Below are 19,788 nucleotides of genomic sequence, written 5' to 3' on the forward strand. Positions count from 1 at the left end.
AAAGGAAGATGTTGCTTTAAGCTGAGCTGCGGTACTGTTCTCCGCTTCGTACCGGTGTAGAAATCGTGCGCCATGTTAGGAGTTTAACAAATGCCATGATGGAAAATGTATTTTTAAACCTCAAGACCACCTGAATCCGTTGGCGCAAGCAAAGCACCAGTCGGAGCTTTTGTGGCAAATCTCCAATAATTCATTTTTATAAATCTTTGACCTGCAGGTACCAACTTGAGTAATTTCTGATTCATTGTTAAGAACCGTTTTGGAAAAAAGAAGCTGAAACACACTGAACGTGTTTCTACCTTTACTGTCAGGAGGGTTTTTTTTTTCATTTTAGGGATACAGTTAACATTTGACGGAGAAGTCATTTTAAATTTCAAGATGCCTCTAACTCTAGAAATATAACATTTCTGATTAGCATACTTAAAGTGACATTACGGAAACAGCAGGCTGTGTTTGTTCTTCAAAAATTGTTATCTATGTCTTAGAAGACAAAAGTTGCAAACTTTGCTTTACACCTTTTAACCTTCCTGTTATCTGCTAAAAATCTGTTATAGGCGTAAAAGAGGCAAACCAGTCTCAGCTTGACGCTTTTTTTCTTCAATTTTTGTGCTTCCCTTAACTCAATAGTAAACTCCTGACAGAGGAACTTGTTAATAATAAATACCTGAAAAGCCGAGCTTTTAGTAAAATGATTAGAGAAAACATTTCATTTTTCAGCTTCAGAGCAGCTGATTATTTTTCAAGGTCGATCCAGACGATCGTCTGTTTCCAGTCACTGGCCAATGTCTCTGTTAATTTTGATAATCTGTATTTTTCTCAGATAGTTGTTGGCTTTGTCGTTTCCATTTCTAATTTTTGTTCAGCTTAGGTGAAGTTTCCTGTTGTCATTCTTCTGAACGTTTGGTTCATAGCTCAGAGCCGCAGCAGGTATTTTTATATATCGCTCTCTGTGTCTGTTTAGAGTCCGTGTGTGGTGCCAAGCTGTGATCACTCACAAATTGTTCGACCATGTGGTTCTGGTTTTCATCTTCCTCAACTGCATCACTATCGCTCTGGAGAGGCCTGATATACTGCCTCACAGCACGGTGAGTCACGGACAAACATGGCTTACATAATCACTTTTGTCCTCACACAGTCCACTTGTCTTTCTCAGACCAGAAATTTCACACACTTTTCTATTAGCCTCACTTTTGTCATACTTAAAGACATTCAAGTTGAGATATAAAACGAAAAAAGAAGTTGTTTTGATTTCAAATTTAGGTTTTATTTTACCACCTGACAAATAAATCTGTGAGCAGGGGTGAAGTTACTCAGGTAAAACTTTTTTTTTTTTCAGGTCCATCTTTTTATGTCACTATCAAAAAAAAAATGCAAAAGTTAAGTTGCGTATGTCCTTTATATACAAATCAAGGTGCCACAGTAGATGTTACTTCTAAGAAAAAAAAAACAGATTACATAAAAAAAAAGGCATGGCATGTATCAGTAGAGAACTTCTTATAATCTTTTTCATAAAACCCTTGAATTAGCAGTTTTAGCTAATTTGTTACATTTTATACCCTCTGAAAGAGAGAAAGTGTCTGCCTCTGAAAATTGAAGCCTTAGTCTTATAAACATCGCACGTCTTCTAAATGTGCAATCTTTTTTTCTTTTTTTTTACAAGCTGACACATATAAAGGGAACTCCTGCTGCTTTTAGTGCAGAATGTGTCATCATTACAAGCATCTTGTTTTGGTTAATGGGATTAACTTAGCTATACTTTGTTTAAGCATTGTGTTACTTTTTTTGTTGTTGTTTTTTTCTATTTAGGAGCGAGTATTTCTGAGTGTGTCCAACTATATTTTCACTGTGATCTTCCTAGCAGAGATGGCCATCAAGGTAAACAACAGCATCTTCACTTATATTTGCTTGATATTTTTTAATATCAAGCAAATATGGTGGGTGGGGGGTGGGGGGAACCCAGAGGGCTTAAATTGTGCTGCAGTAACTTCCTGCTGCTTTAACTGTTCCCTCAGGTCGTCGCTCTTGGTTTCTGCTTTGGGAATCAAACCTACCTTCAGTCCAGTTGGAACGTTTTGGATGGAGTGTTGGTCTTTGTGTCTCTGGTGGACATTCTTGTTTCTCTGGCCTACACCGGCACCAACAGGATCCTGGGGATTCTCAGAGTCCTTCGTCTTCTACGCACCCTTCGCCCTCTGAGGTACGCAGCGTGTGTATTTGTGCGTAGAATGTGAAAAGTGTTCAAGATCTTGTTGAAATGCCAACCTTTTTGAGGTCCAAAAAAATGCATAAATAATACGACTGGCCCCATGAACTATTAGTCTAACAAACAATGCTAATCTATGACTCACATTCTTTAGTCACAAATTTGCAGAGAATTAGCAATGGATGAAATTGTACAAACATATTAGTCAGGCAAAGTGTACAAAGAAAATACAGTGTGTTTAATATGCACCATGGTAAAGTGGGACAGAAGTACAGTGACATTCCAAAAATCAGACTTTCCTTTGAAACTGATCAAAGATCCAAAACAAAAATGGGTTGCAGTAGCTTCTAAGAGAACAAAACATTTGTCCCGTATCTGTTTGTAGCACTGAAGTTGTCATATTTCAGGATAGTAGTAGTTACTTTTGAAGAAATCCTCCAAGATGTCCAAAAACTGTATTTGGCTCACCAAAACAACACTGCATCTCAAAGGGAGTGAGATGGTAAAATACAGTGTCAAAACTGACAGTTTTTGGTGTCTGATAGAAAGCCAGAGTTGCACAGAATTTTTTTTTTTGTTTTTGTTTTTGTTTTTGTTTTTTTTTGTAGCACCAGAGTAGCTCAATCGTAAAATGAATATAATATGCGTCTTCATTGAAAGAAAACTAAACCTGGCAGAACGTCTGTATGCTCACGTGAAGAGGGTTGTGCAAAAGTGATTTCCATCCTCACAACCTGGCAGATTTGAGGAACTTTCACAGGGCAGAGTGTGCACATATTGTCATGTCAAGAAATACTGATCGACTTCTTCCAAAGAAGAATGTCGGCTGAAAAGACGTTAACTTCTATCCTTAGGGTCTACACACCACCAGGTCATTGCATCGTTTTAATTCTATTTCTATCACTTCAATATTAATTTAAAGGAACTGCTGTTAAGCCTACTTAACTTGTCCATATCTGAGTGCATGACTGTGTGTTCCAGGGTGATCAGTCGCGCCCCAGGACTGAAGCTGGTCGTGGAGACACTCATCACCTCTCTAAGACCTATTGGGAACATTGTATTGATCTGCTGCGCCTTCTTCATTGTGTTTGGAATCTTGGGGGTCCAGGTGATTACTGTCCCACTACTCAGACGCACAAGCTCGCACTACATCAATTACCTCACATAGGATGCATCTCTTTCTGCGCCTCTCTCGTGAGCTGTTTTACATATTGTTGTGCAAATGCTCAGCAGTGCGCGTGTGACCGTAGCGATGGGCAATTGAAAAGCATCTAAAATATCCAAAAAGAAGATATTGGTGTTTTTCTTCTTCGAAGGTGTGAGTTTGGAAGAAAATGCACAACTATAGTAAGTGTTGGGGAAAACAAAACACGACCAATGTGTTTCACAAGCACTTTGAAACATCATGTTATTGCTGCCATTATTTGCTGAACACAACTGAGGTCACAGCTTAATGAAAGTCAAATAGCCCTGAGGATAACTTTTTTTTTTTTGCCTGTTTTTTTTTAATTTTTTAATTTTTTATTTTATTTTCTATTTTTTTTTTCCTAGCTGTTCAAAGGGAAGTTTTACCACTGTGAAGGTCTGGATACAAAAAACGTCACAAACAAGTCAGACTGTGAACTCGCCAACTACAAGTGGATACGAAGGAAGTACAATTTCGACAACTTGATTCAGGTGTGCATGAATCAAACGAATCTGTGATTATATGAAGTTTGCACAATATTAAAAGCCACATCTTTTTATTTTATTTTTTTTAAACTGTACACTATTTCTAACAGAGTTTTTTTCTTCTTCTATAAATGTCTATTGTTGTACAACACTATATGGCTTCTCAATTCCTTTTGATATAAAAGCCACATTAAAGCACACCATCAAAATGAAGGTAATAGTACAACCACCTTTCTGTCTCCAGGCTTTGATGTCTTTGTTTGTGCTGTCGTGTAAGGATGGTTGGGTCAACATCATGTATGATGGACTAGATGCAGTCGGGGTGAATCAGCAGGCAAGTATTTGCATTGTATCCGCAGGACTGAATGACCTGCTTCAGCCTCACTTGAGTCACAGTCATCTGACGAGAAATAAGCAAATTTTTTGTAATACCCAGGCACTAGAGTGTAGCATTTATCCCAATGGGAAATGATCTGTTGTTGGTGAGCGCTAATCCAACTCATTTTCTTTTGCCACTCCTCTTCAAATCACCGTCTGGATGTATGTTTAGGAAGTCGTTAGAATTATTTGCAAATATCTTTTCAGCTTTTTTTTTTTTTTTCAAAAAAATTGAATTTAAGAGTTTGTATTTCTCCCTGTCTTCAGCCTGTGAGGAACCACAACCCCTGGATGCTGCTCTACTTCATCTCCTTCCTGCTCATCGTCAGCTTCTTCGTCCTCAACATGTTCGTCGGTGTCGTGGTGGAAAACTTCCACAAGTGCCGGCAGGACCAGGAGGAGGAGGAGGCCCGTTTACGGGAGGAGAAGAGGCTCAAAATGATAGATAAAAAGCGCAGGAGTAAGGAGAATGGAGGGGCTGGTCGGTAGTCTATTTTTCTGAGCACTGCCTGCTTTCAGAGCTTGAAAGAAAAAAAATAAATATATATATATAAAAACAGATAAAAATAGGGCAATGATTAGCAAAAACAACAGCTGGAATGAGGGAGAGCTTATAAGACTGGCTAGCTCACACTAAATGTGATTGATCACTGCAGCAGGCTGTGGGCTATGCCAGTCTGACGCATGTAACTGCATGACTGCAGCCAATCCTGTCCCTTCCTAATCCTGCATGCCAAACCTAAGACAGTGAGTCAAAATTATCACCGTTAGCAAAATACGAAATTTCAAACTTTCACTCAAATTCCACTTAATTCGTATGACCAGTTATGCTTGATAAGCTTTAGTGACACTTGCACAAATTTGATTAATAATAATAATAATAATAATAATAATAATAATAATAATAATTTTAGCCTAATTTGATTTGCAATTTTCGCATGCATCCCGGAAAATTTTTATCCGGTAAAAATTTTCGTCTGTGAATTTCCTACATCCCTTCCTTCCCTCCCTCCCAATGCATGTGTAAGACCCTGAGATGCCTCTTGACTCTGGTAGAAAAGAGATATTTTCTCCAAACGGGCTTTGACTGGCAGACTCAGAAACATAGCAGACATTTTGGCTGCTAATCCTGTTAATCATTTGGGTAATATCTTGGGTAATGGAGCTGTTGGTAAAATTTTTGTTCCAGCCTTTATGGGATAGAAACTAGTTAAGACATCAGCACAAATCTGCACCCAAAATACTATAACAACCAATCTTTGTGTGCATAGTAAGGTTTTAAGTCGAGATGAGTGGGGAAAAAAAAAGAAAAAAAAAAGATTTGATTCAGTTGTCATGGCCTTGCAAAGCTATTCATCATTCTTTCATGCTACAACCAAAATTCTGCATAACTGCAAAGTGGAGGAGAAATAAAAACAGAAACGTTTGCTTGCATTTCTATTCAGCCCTCTGAGTCAGTCATTTGTGGAGTCAATGTTCAATGCAGTCACATCTGAAAGTCTTATTGGTTTTGTCTCTGCATGCATGCATATCAGAAACTTTTACCCATTCTTCTTGGTTAAAGCTCATTAAGTCAGGGCAGTAAGTTTCTGTCTGGCAATTTTCAAGTCTGGGCAAATTTTCTGTGTCGTTGTAGCTGAAGAATATATACACCACTTTGATGTTCTGGGTGTATTTAGGGACAGTGTCCTGCTAGAAAGTGAACATGTGCCCTACTCAAGTATTTTATTGAGCTCTAACAAGGTTTCCTTCAGGACTGCCCTGTATTTAGCTCCACCTAAGTTAGGTTTAATAGTTCATGGTTTTTAATTAATCATTTTCCCAGTTCAGAATCCACATGTGTTTTTTTTTAAGAATCAGAGGTGGTAGTTCCACTATTTTCCCCTTTTCACAGATACATGTACATGTGCATACACATGTACAGAATTAATCACTTTTAGATCAAATTAATTTACAGATTAGATGACTTCTGAAGACAGTGATTTTTATTTGAGGGAGCGTGATTAAATGGGACCGAACACAAATGCAAATCGGTTAAAAAAGAAAAAGAAAAATAGTTTAAAGCCACACATCCTTTTCCTTCCACTTCCCAGTAATGCCCTTCATGTGAAATCCCAATTGAATAAGTTGGAGTTTCTGGTTGTAACATGACATAATGTGAAAAACTACAGCTCTTTACCTTACTTTTTTTTTTTTTTTGTAAGTCACTTTATGTAATAGACTATGGTGTGAGTGGAAGATGGGTCTTATGTTTTTTATTATTATGACATCTCAGTCTGTAAAACAGTTTTGAGCTAAACTGTTTCAGAATATATTCTTAAACCAGAATTTGGCCAGTCCAAACTCATATTCTGCAGAATATAGTTTTGACCGACTGAGATTTTATTTTTGAAGTGATGCTATTGGAGACGAGAGAAGCTTCAGTGTTTGTTCACCGTCACTTGCATTCTTGAGCACACTGGACAATTAGAAAATATATATCGTGTTTAAAATGATTGATATTAGTGTGAGATATTTAATCAATCAAGATTGCGTCACTAACTTGATTAAAAGCTTAGAATTCTGCTTTTAACAAGCGTCCTGTTGAACATAACCTGGGTTAGCGTTCTACTACTTTATCGTTACTCTATCACACACTAGCATGCAACACGTGAGTGCAGTTTGCTAATGTGGTGAATACAATCTCTTTTAGTGCACACAAGGTCACTATTCAGAAGCAGGCTGTGGGTTCCTTTTGTGTTCATCAGAATGGATATCCACAGTCGTAGCTTTAGTAGAGTACAATGCAGAGATTTTCTTCCTGTTGGAAGAGTGTCCTTGTTGAAAGTATAATAATTATACTATAATAATAATTCCATACTTTCACCTTTTAGTAGAGCTGCATAATCTCACTTTGAAAAATCTAACCTTAAATTCAAAATACATGTATTCGGTGCGGGGGCGGGGGATCCCCATAAGAAGTAATTGCTTTCCACAAAATCGACCAGTGGCACAATTACAGACGCCTCTGCTGTCAATTTTTATAACCCTCTTCACTGCAGGATTCTTCTGTCATGTTTTAGGTTTGAAGAGGACCAAAGCTCAGAGATAGAAAGTGGTCAAATGCAGTACCTTAATAAAACAATGAGAACTTGCAGAGAATAACACGGGGCCTGCAGGTCAAGCAACACAGGTAGAAAACAGAAGACTGTAACGAAAGGATCCAGTATAAACTAGTGAAAACATCCCGAGGCAGGGCTAAAACAAAGAAACAAACAAAAAAAGGACGAAGGAACCAACACGACTAATCAGTTTTATACTAGTAGAACTGTTTTTAGTAGTTGGGGTAAAGTGTGCATCGCCTGTTGGTTTCTTCACAGTCTTTTCTTACAGATATGTACTGTGCCATTAACAAAAGGAAACAGGTTTCTGAATGAATAAATGATGAGCCCACCTGGTACTCTCATGCCCTATCATCTCACCACAGACCCAGTCATGTGCGCAGGAATTGGGATCTTATATTCTTCATGAGTGTTTTATGACAGCAAGAAGCATTTGGATACAATCTTGGTCAAACAGCGATAGAAAAAAAAAAAAAAAGCCTAAATAAAGAGCAATCATTGCCTCATTGTGCACATGACTGGTACATGCAATGTTACCAAAAACTGTTGCTCATATTTACCCGTGTCTCACTTTGTCTGTCTGTTTGTGTGTGTGTGTTTGTGTGTTTCAGAGGCCAAGCAGAGACCGTACTACGCCGACTACTCTCCTCTGCGCCTGACCATCCACACTCTGTGCACAAGCCACTACCTGGATCTCTTCATCACCTTCATCATTTGTATCAATGTCTTCACAATGAGCATCGAGCACTACAATCAGCCGCAGGTAACGTGGCTGACTACCCTGTGGCATATTTGCTTTAAGTAACAAAATCTCGATAAATCTTAAATAACTAAATGTTCCCCAAACCCCGATTGCTCTTTTTCTATTTTCAAAGAGAGAATAAATGTTTCAAAAATCCCAGGCTGCTTTAATAAATATCTGTTCATTGTAATTTCAAAGGAATGTTCACTTTCTTAAACCGTACTCTCTTTATCATTTTTGCCATAGCTAAATAGTTAACTTGAACAGTAATATCTAAGCTCCTTATAATGCTGTCCTTTAAGATACTAAGTAAATGTGTTCAAGTATCATAGAAGCTGGTAGCTGGGGTTCTTTAACAATCTAGTCATCTCACCTAATCTAAGTGAAAATCTGTGAAGGGGGCTAAAAATCAGAGCGACAGCAAGGAAATGTCCATGGATCTCATAATCAAAGATTTTTCAAATTTTCAAAGCGATATTTGAATAAAACATATCTTTGAAATGGCACCGCTCTTACATTGTTTTATCTTCTAAAAGATTAACATCTTATTACCCATCTGGAATAAACTCTCTGGTTGAATAAGCATTATTTTAAAGCCGCATCTTTCTGGGGTTCGAATCGCTTTAGGTTGTTCCTGCATTTTAAAATCTACTATCCTTAATGATGTGTGAAAGCCATATCCGATCAGTGCGTGAGAGATGTCCTTCTCATGTTTGTGTCTGTGTTCCTGCAGTACCTGGAGGAGGTTCTGAAGTACTGCAACTACGTGTTCACCATTATCTTTGTCATCGAGGCTCTGCTCAAACTCGTGGCCTTCGGCTTCCATCGGTTCTTCAAAGACAGGTACAACAGACCACGAGTGCAAATGTGAAACACTTTCACGTGCACGTTCACGTGCACTTTCTAACTACCTGTTAGAAAGCGGATGTGTAACTACCTGTCACACATCCGCCATGTGTGACAGGTAGTTAGAAAAAATAATATTATCCCAGTATTTTAACATGGTCTGTTGGCTTTGGGTTTAGTAACGTAGACTCAACATGGTCGGTGAGTGTGTCCAACTTGTCTAAGGGCTAAAATATCCTGTTTTCTCCCCCGAAGAGATAAGTGGGTGGTCTACCCATTAATTTAAATGCCTGGCTCACTGTTTACGATCAGCACTCTGGCAGAACTAATATTAGATCTGTTTCCCATCCTCTTGTTCTTCTTTTAGCTCTGTAAATATTGAAGGAAGTACAGTTAATTACTTTGTTTGTCCTCTCATGTCAGACATTATCAACTTGGGGTCATCGCCACCTGAAGGAAGGCACCAAAGATTACAGGCTGGGGAGGGTTTTCTCTTTTACAGAGGCCGCCGGAGTTAGTTTTGAACATGAGAAACGTAGCACAGTTAATGCATAGGCTTGGATTCAGAAGCAAACATCAGTGTCACAAAGATGGGATGGCCTTCCAGGACAAAGACTGAGCTTATCTTTTGGAAATTCCTGCCTGGTGAACTGAAGCTGTAGTTTGCTGGAAACAAGTACTTTCCTGGAGTTTAATGCTTTTTTGTTTTTAGCTGTATGATATGCTAGGACATGTCTCTGGAAGCTCCCTCCACTCTTTTGTTTGTAAGGATTTCAGTTTTCATTTGCCACAAGTCGTTTTGTGACTTCACTGTTAGTCTTTTGGTGGCATTGAAATGAATTTGAACTTTTGTTTAGGTGGAATCAGCTGGATGTTGGAATAGTTGCCTTGTCCATTATGGGAATCACTCTGGAAGAGCTGAAAATGAAAGCTGCGTTGCCAATAAATCCTACCATCATCCGAATCATGAGAGTACTGCGCATTGCACGAGGTAAACAAACACACACACACACTCACGAACAAAATAACCAAGCTTGTGTCTTTTTTTTTATATCTACGTATTAATTTAAATGTTTTGAAAATTCATTATTTCCTCTCTGAAATTCAGTCATATCCTATATGACAGGACAACTATTTCTTTAGTGTTGTATAACGAATAGGACATTTTTATGACGTTATAAATTGCTCTGCAAAAAAAAGCTGGCTAAAACTTGCAATAAAAAAAACTACTTTAAACCTTTTTATGCGTCTCCTGCAGTCTTAAAACTTCTGAAGATGGCAAAGGGAATGAGAGCTCTCCTGGACACTGTCATGCAAGCACTGCCGCAGGTAAACAAGGACTCTTATTAGGGCTCAACCACTGTAACATAGCATGTTTTAATTGCATATCTTGCAGACTGACAATGAAAACGGCGCCGTCTTTCAAACAGGCTCTATAACCAGGTCTCCACATTTTTGCTCCTTCTTACTCTGCAGTTTGTTAGCATAACGGGAGAGAGAGGAGAAGGACATTGCATTTCTCTTATCACGAGCTGCAAGAACACAGTGTTTGTATCTGCGAGCAGCTTTATTCAGAGTCTGTTTAATCTCCATTTTGAGCAGGTGTTGGCTGCTCTATTTGCAAAACATGTCAAACAGCAAAGAATTTATATTCTGGGAAGACTCTTTTTTTTTTTTTTTTCTAGTGTGGTCTCGCCATAAATGAAGTCAAAAATGTTTCAGACACACTAAGTTAAAACAAAAAAACAAACAAAAAAACATTGACATAAATCTAAATCCTTGTATTCCCCGGAGTTTCAAACGAGCAATATTTACACTGCCGCGCTCCTTTGCGTAGAGGGGAGGGGAGTCTAACATGTGTATCACTTCCAGGTGGGAAATCTTGGTCTCCTCTTCATGTTGCTCTTCTTCATCTATGCTGCCCTGGGAGTGGAACTCTTCGGCAAACTGGGTCAGTCACACACACACACACACACACACACACACACACACCACACACATCAGCCGGAAAAAACAGCGCACACACTAGACTCAGTGCTTCAGCGAAAAGTGGTTTGAGATTCACTTATTGTTCCCGCGCTCACAGCTTAAAGTGAATTTTCCTGCCTGAGTCGTTTTTGTTGCTTCTCACTGTAACCCCTATCTGTCTCCCTGCCACTCTGATTTATTTATTTATTTATTTATTTATTTATTATTTTTTTTTTTTATGAGAGGGGGCGGGGGGGGTTGCTCCGAGCGAACAAACCGTTTGCATGATCATGTTTATTTTCCCGTCGCTCTCCTGACGAGCCTGCAACGTCCAGCTCATTTTCTGCGAGAGGATTAGCCACATCAGGCATCTGGGAAGACGAAACAGAAACAACTTGCTGATGAGAGCGTTTGCTTTCTGGGAAATGTCATTATACCTCCTGCTGCATGTGCCAGAGGAAAGTAATGTGTTTTCATAATGCAAAAAATATCCAGCTTTCTTTTTTTGTTTTTGTTGTTGTTGTTGCTGCTTACTGTGATTCTTACATTGCCAAGAGTGCTGAGAAAAGCTGTTTGTTTTGTATGGATGCCTCTGACTTTTCTACAAAATATCTTTTGCTTTGGAAACACTGAGATAGAGAACATGGAGGTAGAGACAGGTTTAAAAAGTGGGAATTCTTTCAATTTTAAGTTTTTAACGTGGAAATGGCGCACAAGACAAGCAAGGAGAAGCCAAGTTGAAATGATCTGTGAAAAATAAAGTAGAGCCAAAAAACCTTGGATGTATTTTGTTGTCACCCCTGTTAAAGAAATTTACGCAAGACTTGAAGTGAATTTTTATGGGGACTTGATGACCCCAATTATACCATCCATTGTTTAGTTGACAGTGTAATTAAGAATTTGTTCCTTTTTTTTTTTTTTTACCTACCCTGTAATACTGTGCGTGGTAGCAGGACAAGTTCAGCTTTGTTTTTCACAGTTCGGTTTTCCCCTCTTCAAATATTGCAATTATTTCAATTTTGTTGCCTTATTAAGATCGACACATACCTTCTGCATTTGCTTGAGACGCTCATTTTGTCGTGTTTTTTTACACCAGGTAAGCAGGAAGTAATGGATAAAGACTCTGATCAGTTTAAAAGTCTAGATTATAAAAATGCCTCTTGTATAGTAATTGCAGTGGTAACAATGTGGAAAACTCCCACCAACACACTGAACGAAATTCAATGTCAGGTTGTGTTGACCCTGTGACACTGAGTGTATTTTAAAGCTATTTACGCAATTTTATCAAGTGGGCCAGCACCAGTATAGGTCACAAATATTTACAGAGGGAAATATGCATATCATTACAGAGGGAAAAATGCATTAATGGACAAATTAATGCATTTCCTACTCTCCTGTTGCAGCTAGTTGTGCTACAGTTTTAGTGCTAGTTTGTGAACAGGGGAGAACAAGTAAATATTCGGAATTCAAATTCAAAAAGACTCCACTGATCCCGATGGGGAAATTAAATATTGTTGTAACTCGTATTAATTCAAAATCCGTCAGAGACTTGTGGTAGATGGTTCTGATATATATTTGGATTATGGGTTCTGATTGGTTATTTTCATAATCACCCCTTTAGAGAACAGTGTGAGTACTTGCATCTTCAGTAATAAAATAAATTAAGCTTCCTATTGCAGCTACTTGCACTGTAACACTAGTTGTAGCTCGTAAACGAACAGGAAAAACGTTTTTTTCTACTATATGAGAGTTCTACTTCCTGTTAGCACCTTCACAAAGGGAAATGAAATCAAAACTTGTTGCAGCTATTTGAGCAAAGTTACTATAAAGGAAAAGTTCAGTGTATTTTATTCACCCACCACAGGGGAAAGTTGCAGCCATTGAAGCCCAGAACAGCCTAAATGCTAATAACTAGTGAAAGGCGGAGTATTACCTGTGGATGTTGAGGAGTCTTGTCTCTGACAGCAGGTGTGCAGATGAGGTGGCGTTACAGGGGAAACGACTCGGTGTTTACATGCTTGTATTGGCATGTATGGCTCAGCGCTCCAGCAAAGCTATTTTTAGCACACCAGATACCAAAGCTATTTCGTTTTGATCCTCAAAACTAAAACTAATTAATAATCTCTTTTGATCTACACCCAGATGAATCACCATCTCTGACGCTGTCCTCATGCCGCCTGGATATGAGTCAGACACGGAAAGGGAAGGGAGGGTCTCTCTTTCTGCCAGAGAAATTACTGATTAAATCTAAAAATGACATTCTGGGTGTCTTCCATCTCTTCCCGAGACACCACAAATGGTTATATTGGAAAAAAAAAAAAACTGAACTGAACTGTCTGAGTGAAGCCGGATTCCATTTTCCTATTATGCAAAACTGCCTCAATCAGTTCCTCTGAGCTGAAGTGTGACATTGTTAAATCCTCTCCCTTTTCTCTTGTTAACTGATATGGGAAAAAAAAAAGAAAAGAGAGAGAGACGCGTCATACACGGTGGACAGCCTCGGTCTTCCTCAGCTGCCTGTTCGTGATACCCAAATTTAAAGCAGCTAAAGATATCTTTTGGGTTTTAATTTTGCACAATTGCTCCTCGGGGCGTTCGCTCGGAACTGGCTCAAAGATTTCCATGTCCACTGCAAATAATTATTTTTCACTGCTCTGCCATGTTCACATGCCTAGAAGCTCTCTTTTCAGAGTACTCTTCCTTTTTTTTTTCTTTTTTTTTTGTATGTAACTAAATCATTAGAGTTTCTAAATGGGACATTGGCAATTATATATCAATGTTCCTGAAAACAAAATCCACTAATGATCAAAGATTGGTTCCTTTAAAGCACCAGATGGTTTGCTATGCATAACGTAAAACAACAACAAGTCTGGGTTTTTTAAAAATAAAATCACATATATTTTGTCCCTGTGGGAAAATCCTTCCATGTCTCACTCGGCCATTTTTTTTTTTTTTTTTTTCTGCTGCCCAACACTTGTAGGGGGTTTATTTTGAGAGCTGGTCTGCCTCAAATAAAGCTTTCTGACTGATTTAAAATTAGCCTGAATGTCCCAAACATGTGAGAACATGGCAGACGTGGGGAATCAAGTCTGCAACATGGACTTCAGTTACACCAAAGATTTGGACCGGACTTAGACTCGCGCTTCTAATGACTTGAGATTCGACTCCGATTCAAAGTCTGAGACTCAAATCTTCCGAGTAATCTCTGAAAGTAAGCTTGCATGTGTTAAATATATAAGTAGAGGATTAATGCTTTGCATTACTGTAATGAATACTGATGAATGGTTGCTATGGTAACGCTGTGCACAGGGTTTGTGCTCTACATGTGACAAAACTGGTATGTTTCTCAACAGGCAAGGAGTTTAGAGGCACCTTTTAATTTGGAGTTGTTTTTTTTTTTTTTTTGTTTTTTTTGTTTTTTTAGAGATAGCTATCAGAGAATCTCCATGGAGAAAAGAAGCTTTCAATGGGGTCTAATTTGTTTTTTTACATCAAGTGGCAGAAAGCATGTGAGCTGCCATAGTTTTCCTGTCAAAGGGTGCGTTTGTTTTAACTACCAGGCCTTATTGGCTCACAACAACCTGTTCATGCTAGCTTTATGGTAATGATGGTATGGATATTTAGCTAACTGAATTCTGCTCTAAAAGACTATTTTATATCAAGCTAATCTTCAACATCCTATTCTCAAAATCTCTGGAAAAAAAATTAAACGTCTTGTTTAATCTAATTGATTAAAATGAATCTCTTTCAGTTCAGAGCAGTTGATAAAAGTATTTTTTTACATGTTTAATTGAGGGTTCTGCTAAATCATAGTGATTTATGCTCAAACAGAGTAGACTGGTTGTATCCTATGTTGGAGAATTAATTTCAATTTCAACTAGAGATTTTGTACTTGGTAAATAAAAACAAAACAACAAAAAAAAAAAACAAACTTGTTTTTCTCTGGAATATTTTCAACATTTTTGTTGATAAAGCGTAATTTATCAACAGTGTTGATAGAGTTAACAGTTTGAGTGCTTTTTTTTTGGAGGGGGAGGGCACTGACGTGTAAATAATGCCAAAAATATGTTTTCCTTCTGTTGTTTAGAATGCAGCGACAGCAACCCGTGTGAGGGGCTGAGCCGTCACGCAACGTTTGAGAATTTTGGGATGGCCTTCCTCACGCTGTTTCGAGTTTCCACAGGAGACAACTGGAATGGGATTATGAAAGTATGAACAACGACACACACACACACACACGCACGTGCGCATGCACAGAACTGAAAACAAAGACTGTCATACTTGATGACTAGATTATCGGAAACCACGGAGAGAACGCTGACCTCTAAAACCAATTATGTGGAAGTAAAGTAGCTTAGCATGGCAATGTCAACGCTAACGTTTTCATTTTCACCTTGTTGAAAATGGCTTGTAAAATAGTTAGTTTTTCAACAAAAGGTCCTTTGTTAAATGTATTTGACAACACACTGGAAACGTGTAAAATTGTAAAAAAAAAAAAAAAAAAAAGTGAGTTTCTTCAAGAGTGAGGTCTGGAAAAAAAAATCTTTATATTTTTTGTTTATCTTAATATTTGTTAAAAGTTCAACTTTGTGGATTTTGAAATGGTAAAAGTACTTTGAAATGATCTTGTTCTGTTGCTTTATAAGATGTATTTTTAAAAGAGGATGATGACATGCACTCTTTTCAGGCAAATCGGTTTAGTGCTAGAAAACAAAATAAAATCTTTAACTTTCATTTTATCGCAAATGAGGCAATAAAAAAAATGTTTTGATGGCAAAGGAAAATATTTATTGACTAGCACATTCTAATTGTGAGAATAAAACTCTAACAATTGTACTTTTATAGTCCAAATTTAGTGTCACTATAAAATGTATCCAATCCTGAAACAGATGTTTGTGCATTGTGATGGCAGGTTAAAGAAAAAAAGAGAGAGGGGAATGAGGAGCGACTTTTATTAAAACTTAGATCGTTGTCTCAACATTTAATAATATTGTTGCTTTTGCATGACTGGCGCTCTATAGATAAACTGAACTGATTGCCTAATATTATACTCCACACGCTCTAATGTAATTTAAAATGAAACGTGCAGTAGATTGTTTTTTTCGGTTAATTATCTTTTTGGATATTTTGGCGAATCGCAGTCAAAGTAGTTTTATTGTCCGACTTATTTTCTTGTCGCAGTATTTGTTGAATCAAGTCATAGCTGTTTTGATCTTATTTTAGTAAAAACGTCTCTTTCCATCACGCTCCTCCTGACCTTACTGCCGCTCTCTAAATGCAGCCTCTAGGAGAAGGCTTTCACATGGCTTTGGTGTAAATTGTTACCTCTAAATTTGTGTTGTTTTCTCTTTAGCTGATCTGTACGGTTAGTTCAGTAGTTGGACCAATTCGAGACGCCATCTAGGAGAAGGAAAAAATAACCTTTGCTTAAGCAGCTGAGAAGCAAGTTAGACAGAAACTAGACGCTGCTAAATATCGCTTTTAAACTGAGTAGAATTGTCAGTAATGGATCATTAATCAATTTAAGACTGCATTTATGTTACTCTCTTCCCAAACTGGACATTTTGTCTCTACATGTAGCAGCTTTTATACTCCTTATAGCAGTGGCAAATCTCCACCTCCCTCCGCCCCTCGACCCCCACAACACCAGCCAATTAGAATGCAGTAAATTATGTAAGCTTCTGGAGCAGGATAAACTTCTGTGCATTTAGCAGGAAGCTCATCTCCCTATTCTCAGCAGCGGGCACGTGACGACTATTCAACACATGGGGGCGCCAAATCCCCATTTACAGCACAGCATTCCAGTACTTGTTCAGGAAACAGCTGTTGGGTAACTGCTCATATGGCTCTTTATCCTTTTTAAAATCTTAGAATGCATTTTCCACGAGTTGACAGGTGCAATATACTGTAATAAAACCTTTTTGAAAAGCAACTCTTCCTTTTTTCTTAACATGATGAGCTTTGCAAACTGTGTGTTGACAAAAAAAAATCTCTTCCTCTGACAACTTTGTTTTACTCCCAAATGATGACAATATTAATAATAATGACAATATGACAACTTTTCAGCCAGTGATAAAAGAGCTGAACTAAACTATAAGAAATACCAAATCAACTTATTTGCCTCCAAAACAGATTTGATCTTTCAGAGCTATAGGCATTTTTTTTAAAAACCTCAGGACAAAATTGGGAGTAATTATTGGTTTAAAAACATTAAATTCACGTGTGTCATCATGGTGATTGATCAAGTTGTTTATAATACATGTTTATTTTACCCAGGTTATATTTACAAGACACAAAAACCAGGCATGTGTTGTAAACTTGTACATTTTCTCATATTTTTCATAAGTTTCTAAAGGTTTCCTGTTGTGTCACCTTTTGAGTTCTTATATATATTTCTTTCATTTTAGATCTGTGCGTCTCTTTGTATTTTGGTTGGTGTTTGCATGTCTAAATCGTACACTTGGTTTCTTAAAGGACACTTTAAGGGATTGCCAGCCAGAAGAAATCCACTGTTTGTCTTACCTACCCTGGGTGTCTCCAATTTACTTTGTCACCTTCGTGCTCATGGCCCAGTTTGTTTTGGTCAACGTGGTGGTGGCTGTTTTAATGAAACACCTGGAGGAGAGCAACAAGGTACGGTCACAGAAAACAATAAATAGCGTGGCGGTGTAAAAAAAACGTAAACGCGTGCGTGTGTGATAAAATACCACGCACTTAGCAACAAGTGTCTCATTCTAGCTTTCGACGGGCCTGAAAACCGGTTGCAAAATGTAACCGGTTTTACATTTTGCAGGAGGCCAAAGAGGACGCAGAGATGGATGCAGAAATTGCACTGGAAATGGAAGTGGAGAGGCAGCGCAGACAAAGCACCGGATCCAACAACAGCTCAGTGGGAGGAACTTATATTGGGCCATGCCCAAATTCACCTGAACAGGTCAGAGGTCAACTGCGTTTGCTAGCAGAGTATTGTCGTAAAATAACATCACAAGCATGAACTGAAGAATTTACTAACTGATTCTAACAGGTTGTGACAGTTTGTCTTATGAAGCCGAGTGTGGCGCGCGAATGAACCGTGTGGTGTTTGTCGCCCTCTGTAGGAGGAAGAACAGCAGTGCAACGACCAGGACCTGCTGTCTTCAGGCAAGATGTCCGTATCCAGGATGCACTCTCTGCCAAATGACAGCTATATGTTTCAACCTGTACGACCTGCTAGCGCCCCCTACCCTTTAAAGGAGGTAGATGCTAGTTCCCAGCACCAGCATGCCGGTGAGTTAATTGAAACCTCCAAACAATAATAAGAGAGAAATTTAAGTGAGAGCTAAGCTGTGAATACTCAGGATTTAACACCAGTATTAGTTGTTTCAAAATCGTTACATAACATCATGGGTGTGTTGTCTTTCTAGAATTAGTTTTTCCTGTAAACAGTCAAAATAGCAGCAAAAAAAACAAACAAAGGGAACACTTTTTAAGGCACTGACGAAAACTGTTTCATCTGCAGTCAGACTCTAATGGCATGTTGTGACCCGGCTGTGGGCAGACCGAGCTCTGTCCCAAGGTAGTGACTGCAGCGGATGAGTTGATCCATGTGAATCTCTGCAACTTTCACACAGGCTCATCTGCTCAGCTTCTAAATGGCTGGAAACCTAAAAGGCGACGACGGTTAACTTTCAGGACAAGCTGGAAAGTCACAAAAACCGTATGCGCCAAAAAAAAAAAAAAGAATGAGGGTACGGATTACAGGGGGTTTTCGGAATCAGGGACTTTAGAGCTTGAGCTGAAGGTATTGATTTAAAATGAGCAAAACGCTGAAGCGGCTTTATCTGAACTCACAGATTCAAGGGATGTGTGTGTTCGAAACGCCAAAGATTCTGGTTACATAGATTCACAGAAATTGGACTTGCTTGTCTATTACTAGTCTTTTAATAAGTCATTAAGAGGTGAACATATCCTTACCTCGTCTATCATGTGAAGCTTTTTGTGTAACCAGAATCTAAATGCAGATTATTTGTCATCTATGAAGAGCTTCAAGATAACATTTCTGCTCTGATTAGCAAGAGAAAAAAAAAAACATTTTGTTTTGATAGCATGCCTGACATTTCAGCATCTTCTAAATTACCGCTAAATTACTTTTTTAGCTGAAATTGTTGATCCCTTTACTCCAGATGTGCTATCATAATAAAGTGTCATTTACTACAGCGCTACAGGAACTACAACATGTGTCAGCGTACTACTAATTGTGCACGGTTTTTTATTTTTTATTTTTCTGCAAAGCTGCATGTTTCTACAGAGGCAAAAATGCGATTCGACCTTTTTGTGTGACGAACTCTTGATTCATCTCGTCCCGCAGTCTCGGTGATGTCGATCCACTCCCAGCCCTGCGAGAGCCGCTCTCTGCTCCAGGTTCCAGACGCTTCCCCTCATCACCCGCAGTCGACTCCCACCCTCACTCTGCCCCGCATCGCCCCGCCAACACCCGGCCCCTCACCACGGGCCCTGCACAGACAGGTGAGGGAGACCCGACCGCCTCGCAGTTCAATTCTATTGTTGCTTTCTCAAAAACAGACATGGAAAAATTGACCTCCGTCAGACTGGAAAGGCTGTTTACACACCCATCTTTGATACTCCAGTGAACCACTTCTCCACAGGGTTAAGATTCACTTTTCTACAGTCAAAGTCCAGACCTAAATCAAATTAAGATTCAGTAGTGAGACTAAAAGGAGAACATTCACAGACTGAGGTGGAGCTGTTTTCCAAATGCCCCAAAAGCTGAGTTCAAAAAGTACTGACTCAGAGGCCAGAGTGCAAAAATGAACTCCACACTTTTAGTTCAGCCTTAGTTCAGTTTGTTTATATATATATATATATAAACAAACTGAACT

At 38.6% G+C, this 19,788-nt stretch overlaps 1 protein-coding gene across 4 annotated transcripts in view; it reads left to right on the forward strand.

Annotated features, from left to right (window-relative positions):
* The window catches only part of cacna1ha (calcium channel, voltage-dependent, T type, alpha 1H subunit a), a 128,835-nt gene that overhangs the window by 101,847 nt on the left and 7,200 nt on the right, over positions 1 to 19,788 (forward strand). For 2 of the 4 annotated variants that reach the window (XM_016681767.1, XM_016681768.1), the window contains exons 21-37: positions 962 to 1,085; positions 1,807 to 1,875; positions 2,013 to 2,197; positions 3,185 to 3,311; positions 3,755 to 3,880; positions 4,119 to 4,208; positions 4,520 to 4,733; positions 7,965 to 8,116; positions 8,829 to 8,938; positions 9,799 to 9,932; positions 10,200 to 10,270; positions 10,814 to 10,892; positions 14,997 to 15,118; positions 17,384 to 17,542; positions 17,703 to 17,843; positions 18,007 to 18,175; positions 19,257 to 19,414. In XM_016681767.1, coding sequence (XP_016537253.1) covers positions 962 to 1,085; positions 1,807 to 1,875; positions 2,013 to 2,197; positions 3,185 to 3,311; positions 3,755 to 3,880; positions 4,119 to 4,208; positions 4,520 to 4,733; positions 7,965 to 8,116; positions 8,829 to 8,938; positions 9,799 to 9,932; positions 10,200 to 10,270; positions 10,814 to 10,892; positions 14,997 to 15,118; positions 17,384 to 17,542; positions 17,703 to 17,843; positions 18,007 to 18,175; positions 19,257 to 19,414 — 2,230 coding nt within the window. Of the gene's footprint in view, positions 1 to 961; positions 1,086 to 1,806; positions 1,876 to 2,012; positions 2,198 to 3,184; positions 3,312 to 3,754; positions 3,881 to 4,118; positions 4,209 to 4,519; positions 4,734 to 7,964; positions 8,117 to 8,828; positions 8,939 to 9,798; positions 9,933 to 10,199; positions 10,271 to 10,813; positions 10,893 to 14,996; positions 15,119 to 17,383; positions 17,543 to 17,702; positions 17,844 to 18,006; positions 18,176 to 18,407; positions 18,465 to 19,256; positions 19,415 to 19,788 lie in introns of those variants that run through there. The other 2 variants (XM_016681769.1, XM_007572047.2) reach the window with 2 other exon arrangements.

This window comes from Poecilia formosa, unplaced genomic scaffold (genome assembly GCF_000485575.1).
Source record: "Poecilia formosa unplaced genomic scaffold, Poecilia_formosa-5.1.2 Scaffold293, whole genome shotgun sequence".
NCBI classification, from domain to species: Eukaryota; Metazoa; Chordata; class Actinopteri; order Cyprinodontiformes; family Poeciliidae; genus Poecilia; species Poecilia formosa.